General features: G+C 54.9%; 1 protein-coding gene across 2 annotated transcripts in view; it reads right to left on the bottom strand.

Annotated features, from left to right (window-relative positions):
- NR6A1 (nuclear receptor subfamily 6 group A member 1) overlaps window positions 1-1,960 on the bottom strand; it is a 216,229-nt gene extending 214,269 nt beyond the window's left edge. For both annotated transcript variants that reach the window (XM_057548903.1, XM_057548901.1), the window contains exon 1: window positions 1,706-1,960. In XM_057548903.1, coding sequence (XP_057404886.1) covers window positions 1,706-1,805 — 100 coding nt within the window. In that variant the 5' untranslated portion in view covers window positions 1,806-1,960. The remainder of the gene's footprint in view (window positions 1-1,705) is intronic.
- Between the last annotated feature and the right edge of the window lie 5,035 nt (window positions 1,961-6,995).

The raw sequence follows: 6,995 nt of genomic DNA on the forward strand, positions 1-6,995 counted from the left end.
AAAAAAAAATACCAGATCTACTCAACTGGCAATAAATGTTTGACGAGTTAATAAATTTATAAAGGCGCAGATCCCCCCCAAGATTTCTCCCCTTGCGTAGCTCCTCATTCATTCAACAACTGAGCGCCCAAGTGACCTATTTTCAGGTTACTTTCTTCACACCTGCCAGGTCACTGTGCTGATTGAGAAACTTCTTGCTAAAGCAATTAATTTTTAGTGCCTCCTAACTGTCCCGGGTGTTCGCATTCAATTTGAAATCTGTTACTTGTTAGACACTGTTCGGTCCTAGATCTTTCAGAGAATTGCGCGTTTATGGCGCAGAGAGGGGAGGAGACACGGATCTCCGAGAGCCTGCCCTTTATTCGGAAATGAGGAGATGTGAAAGGTGGAAGGCAGGGCAAATAAATAAATAAATCGGGTTTGCCGCCGAAGCGTTTGCGGGCCGGTACGAGCACCCTTTGTAATGCAGGCCTCCCGGGGCTATCGCCTGCGCTAATTGCTCCAGGGCGCTTTCCAAGTTCAAAAGTTCACCTTTTACGACCTCACAAAAGCTCCTTACACGTTACCAATAAAAACATTCCGCGGCAAACACTGAGGGGGAAAATATCAAACAGATACAAATAAAACACCCTGCGGGGGTAGCAGAGAGCCGGGGGGAGGAGGGTGAGTCGGGCCCAGCCATAGCCCCGAGGAACCTGAGGACTTGGCCCGGACGTGGGGGCAGGGAGAGAGCGGTGGGAAGGGCCGGGCCAGGTGAGGAATCCTCCGGGCCTGGGCTCCGGGATCGCGAAAGGGAAGAGGAGAACTGAGGTTGGGCAGGCGCGGGCCGGGACAGGCGGGTGTAAGAAGGGAAGAGGCAGGTGTCCCGGGCACCCGGTCGGGCCAGAACTCTGAGCCAGCGGGGAGAAGGGGCTGAGCAGGGCGGGGGGGGCAGGCGGGCAGGAGAGCGCGGGGAAGGAGCGCAGAGAAGCGGGGTGCGGGGTCCGAAAGGGAACCGCTGAGCCGGTAGCTACGGAACTGGGGATCGGCGCCGAGGTGGAGGCTGGGGCAGCAACGGAAGCGCGGCACCGCAGAGGAGAGGGAAAGAGGCTCCAAAAAGGTGAGGGGCAGAGAAAACCAAGGGGTCGAGGGTGTGGCGGCGGCAGGGCGCAGAGGGAGAGTCCGCGGAGGGAGGAGGGACCCGCGTGGGGGAGACTTGTGGGGGGGAGGGGAAGAGGCTCGGCGCCGAAGGGACCCTTTGGGGGAGAGACCCCCACAGAGGGGTCCCCGGAGGGGGGAAGGGGAGGCTCGGACCAGAGGGAACCCGAGGGGGAGGGGGGCTTCCCCACTGACGGGACTCGAGGTGAGGAGACCGGGAGAGAGCGAGAGGGGCCGGCGCAGAGGGGACCTGGGGGAGGGGGGAGGATTCGCGCAGAGGGACGGGGGGAGGGGAGGCCTGTGCTGAGGGGACAGAGGGGAGGGGAAAACGAAGGTCGGGGTGGAGGAAACCAGGCAGGGGGAGGATCCGCGCGGAGGGGAACCGGGAAGGAGGGGGAGGAGAGGGAGGGTCCGCGCCGAGGGGGACCGGGGTGAAGGTCCGCGCTGAGGGGATCCCGGGCCGCCGCGGCTTCCCAGAGTGAGAGTCGGCTGAGAGGAGGGGAATCCCCGGGGTAGGGGACAGGAGGCTGGTTCTTGCCCGGCGAGACTCTGCACGCCCCTCACCCACCGTTGCGCGGCGGCGGAGGGAGCGCGGCGGGCGGCTCCAGGAACCCCGCCGAGCCCCCGCCGCCTCCCCCTCCGCTAGGCGGCCGTTCGTCCCGCTCCATGCGGTGGTGCTCAGGGCCCGCGCTCGGTTCGCTGCTCCGCCATGACCGGCACCCTCGTCGTCGTCGTCGTCCGCCGGGGGGGAGGGGGCTGTCAGGGGCCGGCGGGTTGCCGGCCGCGGCGCTCTCTGGGCCCCGAGCCGCCCGGCTCCGCGCCCCTCCGCGCCGCGCCCCCTCAGCACTGGCCAGCTCCCACCCCCGACGTCACGTGCCGCTGCCACGCACTGCCCTGCAGGGCACGCTGGGAATTGGAGTCCGCCGAGCGAGGCCGGCCACGCGGGACCCCACCAACTGAAGGGGTGGGAGGAAGGAAAAGCGACCTTGAGAAGGGAAGGCCAAGGCCTGTCAATATCATGAACCCTGAGGAAAACTTATGGTGAAAATTGAATAAAGATTGCTTCAGGGCCTTCTCTTTATTGTGGTTTTTCCATGTTCAACGTTCCCTACGACGCCTCGTATCCCCCCGCCCCGAGAATGAGTCTTTCCTAGGAGGCGGATCGCGAAGGAGCCGGGTGAGCACGTGCAATGAAGCCCAGCCCTGTGGGCGGGGCTTATAGGGGGCGGAGCCTGGGGTATTCACGAGGGCCTTCCTCCGCGGCTTCGGGACAAATCGGACCCGAGATTAAAGGGCCGGAGTTTAACTCGAGGTGACTGCGTTCGTATGCAAATGGAATCTATAAAACTCTGCTTTCCGGGGTACTCTTTAAAGCTTTTACCTCCGGGTGGGCGGGAAAGATTAAAGTTTCTCTTCCTCCTCTTTCATTCTCCCGCTGCCCAAAGAACAGAATGGCAAACTAAGCTTCAGGCCATTGATGCCGATAAAGAAACTCAGACTCTTGACTCCTGAGGTCTTGAAGCCCTCCGTTTGAGAGGGTCCTTACCCGGTCTTGTTCGCCTTCCCTTCTCCTCAGCTTTCCTATCTGTAAAGTGGGGTTGGAATAGGGACGGGGTCCAATTGGAAGATCCCAGTCTCCCCCACACCCGCTCCTTGCCTCAGTTTCCCAGAGCAAAATCCCGGATTTTGCAATTTCCGCTGCTGAGCCCACCTCCTGCGGCCACCAGGTGGCGCGCGGCCTCCAGCCTCTGGGCCTGCCGGGGGCGTCCGCGTTCAGTGACCCTCTCAGGAAAGGGCTCATCGCGGCTGCCTCCCAAGGTCTAACTAAGCTCTACCTGGCCTGTTCGAAAACAAAGAACAAGAACACTGGTTCCTTCCCCGCCTCTACTCTGCTGGGTTATGCTGCAGCTTCCTCACTGGCTGCCCATTCCCCACCCTGACCCCCACCCCGCCCACCAATCAGTTGGCTCCTCTATGTCATTGCTTGCTTAATTTTCAAGTCCTCATCCTGGCATTCGCACCCCTGCCTGGTCTGACCCCTGCCAGATTTCCCATCACACCCCTTCCCTCACCCGCTAGGCAGGATGTTTTGCAGTGCTTCCCTGCATTTACGGGTTGGCTGTTCCTTACCGACACCGGTTAACCTGTACTGCATCCTTAATCTGCTCGGGCTACCGGTCTGAGAGATTTACATTAACGCTATGTTCTCTAAACCTCACATCTGCTCTATGAGGTAGCTCCAATATTGCCGCTATCACACACTGATGAAATCACCCATCAGTAATGGGGATTCCAAAGCCAGTCGGTCAGACACCTGAACCTGAACACTTGGCTCCTTCACACTACTGGCTTCACCCAACCCAATCCCAAACTCCTATTCATCTTTCAAGATCCTGTTCAAATATCCCCTCACGGATATTAATATCTCCCACCAGGGAACATCTAGTTCCCCTCTGTGTTCCCTTACTGCTCTGTTGAACTCTCTGAACTCTCTGTGGACTGTGAGAAATGATCTCTCTGTGATTGCTTCCCCACTACCATTCCCCAGCCCCAGAGGGGGAGGGGAGCCCTTAGAGTTGGGGGCCGGGGGGAGGGAGACAGAGGAGATGGATCTTCTGGGCCATTCCCTGAGCTCTGGGTTCTAAAATGAGTTAGGACCAGGTGGTCTTCCTAGAGCCAAAACTTGCTTTTGTCACAGACCTCTGGAGGCAGTGAGTTCCCCTTCCCTGGAGATCCAATCAGGGGCTAAGTGGCACTGCAGAAACCTCCAGAAGGACTGGGGTTTCAGTGGTGGATGAAATTCTAAATAGACTCTCAAAGATGGACAGAAAAGTTCAGCCAAATGCTCAGCCCTTGGAAGTAGCTCCTCCTCATGCTTCAGACTCCAGCTCTGTTGTCACTTCCTCCCAAAAGCCTTTCTAGATCTCCCTTTTTTCTCACTCTCATCATTATAACCCCAACTGCTGAGCACAGAACCTGAACACAGTAGACACTCAATAAATAATTGCTGAGTGGGTGAAAAAACAAATAAAACATATCTGATTTTTCTACTTAATAACTACAACTTTGGTTACCTCCAAGCCTCAAAGTCCTGGTTTCTAAGGGGAGAGGGATAATAGTGATAGTTACTACCTCACAGGATTGTTATGAGAATCAAATAAGATGATGCATGCAAAGCAATTAATATAAGGTCTGGCTTAATAAATGGGACCTGTTACTAATGTTATTTAAAGAGTGGTCCTAATTCCCAGTTACTTCTCTTCTGAAAATGCTTTTTGGGAAGAGTCAACTACCACAAAACTGAGAAAGGTGAGGGAAATGACTGTGTACGGAGACCCCAGCCATTGACTGTTCTAAGCAGATAGGGTCCTGTGAGGTAGGCACCTACTATGGACCCTTTCCCTTACATTGTCCCCCGAACAATCCTGAGAGGTCAATACTTTTCTCCCCAAATTACAAATGAGAAAACAGTCTCAGAAGGACAGGTGAAAAAGACTCCCCCCATCAGCAGGACAAATGACAAAAGAGCTAGGAAGGAAAATATCTAAGGAGAATGAAGGATCTGGGGGTGGGGGGAGTGCTGAGGTCAGAGGTAGACAAACAACCTGTCAGAGCTACAGCTAAGAACAAGGCAGGTATGGGCTCCATCATGAGGGCCTTGTTCTGTGGTGGGAGAGACAGACACTAATCAAACAAAATAATCACATACCCACAATTACACGTAAGTGCTACGACTGAGAACACGCTTAGAAGTTCCTGGTGCTATGGGAGTGTGTGACAGGGCTCATTTTGGTCAGGGGCAGTGACCGGGGGATAATGAGCATTGAAGATGGAAGGATGAGTAGGAGTGAGTCACAGTGGGTGGAGAGAGAGAGCTTCAGGGGGCAGGAACAGCCTGTTCAAAGGTCCCGAGGCCATGTTGAAACAGAAAATTCACTGTGACTGGAGCCTACCCAGGGACAGAGTGCAGGAGACAAGGGTGAAAAGGAGGAAGCCAGAGGAAACCATGGGGCCATGTGGGAGAACAGCCAGCAGGGGGGGCAGAGTTCTCTGATGACAGCAGCCTTGCTCTTCCAGGACCTAGCCAGAGTGTCCCAGCCAGGCTGCATGGGGAGAAAGGGCTGGGAAAGGGAACCCCCACCAGGTTCTGTTTGTTTTAAGTACATTTTCTCTATTATCTGAATAGATAGGAAACACATTGCAAAATTCCCAGGTTGCAAAAAAGTATTCAGTGAAAAGTAAGCCTTTCTCCTTACTGGATTCCCAGCAGCTGGCTCTCCTCCTTATCCATTAATTGTGTCCATTCCCAGATTGTGCACATAAGAACACACACCATATTTGTTTTGTACACTAATCTAGCCCTCCCAGGGGATCTCTAGTTATGAAAGAAGCTAATTTGTACTGAACACCTACTGCACATGATTCTTTAATTCAGCTGAGAGTTATGGACCACCTGACCTTGTGCTGAACCAGTGGTTCTCAAATTTTAAATCCCCTGGAGGGCTGGTTAAGAACCACAGGTTGGGGACTCCCCTGGTGGCGCAGTGGTTAAGAATCCGCCGGCAAATGCAGGGGTCACGGTTTCGATCCCTGGTTCGGGAACATCCCACATCCCACATGCCGCGGAGCAACTAAGCCCGGGAGCCATAACTGCTGAAGCCCACACGCCTAGAGCCCGTGCTCTGCAACAAGAGAAGCCACCGCAATGAGAAGCCCGCGCACCACAACGAAGAGTAGCCCCGCTCGCCCCAACTGGAGAAAGCCTGCGTGCAGCAATGAAGACCCAACGCAGCCAAAAAAAAGAAAAGAAAAAAGAAAATTGGATCATTTCACAGCCCTGATTTTAAAAAAACCTTCTTTAAAACAAACAAACAGATTGTTGGGACTTCCCGGGCGATCCTGTGGCTAAGAATCCATGCTTCCACTGCAAGGGGCATGGGTTCGATCCCTAGAGAGGGAAATAAGATCCCAAAAGCCGCGCGGTGGGGCCAAAAAAAAAAAAAGAAAGAAACACACAGATGGTTGGGCCCCACCCCTGGAGGGGCTTCTGCTTCCTTAGGTCTGGGTTGAGGCCTTATATTTGCATTTCTAACAAGTTCCCAGGTGATGCTGAGGCTGCTGGTCCAGGGACCACACTTTGAGAGCCACTGAGCTAGCTGCTTGTGGACGAAGTATGTGGACAGGAAGGCCTTATTCCTCTCCCACAAGAGAAGGCATGAACAGACACAAAGAAACACATACCAACAATATAGTTCATAAAGTGATAAATTCCATGAGGAAAATGAAGAGGATGGAGGAGTGCAGGAAGGGGAAGTGCTGGAAAGTAAGGATAGGGTAGGCGTGGAAGGTAGCAACACTGGAGGGCACAAATCAGTGTCCCTTTTTGAGCAGTTGATGTTTACAAAGCCAGGCAAACACGCACAAGAGGAGCCTTCTTGGGCTCAGGGGAGGGGTAATCTACAGACATAGTCAGGAGCGGTTAGAAAAGGGGGTCCACTCCCCCTCCCCCCACCCCCCCACGGCGTGCACAGAGGCAGAAGGACTTGCAGAAGTGACTGAGTCGTCCGCGGTGAGATCCGAGGGCAAATCCGAGAGAGGAGAGTTGGAGAAGGGGGCGTGATAAAGAGCCGTCGATTCTGAGAGGGTAGAGAGGTGCCGCTTTGGGTTGGGTTGCAGGAGGGCCCAGAGACCCCAACAAGGCATTTCCATAGTGAGACTGAAGACCCCTGGAGCGAGGGGATGAGCAGGGAATTTGAGGATTGGCGACCGCAGATGGCTCCTCGGGAAAGTTTTGTTGCCCAGGAAGCGGAGAAACGAGGCGCTCCCTCAGGCGGATGCGGAGGGTGTTTAAAAGGTTG

Source organism: Balaenoptera acutorostrata, chromosome 6, assembly GCF_949987535.1.
Source record: "Balaenoptera acutorostrata chromosome 6, mBalAcu1.1, whole genome shotgun sequence".
In the NCBI taxonomy this organism is placed as follows: Eukaryota; Metazoa; Chordata; class Mammalia; order Artiodactyla; family Balaenopteridae; genus Balaenoptera; species Balaenoptera acutorostrata.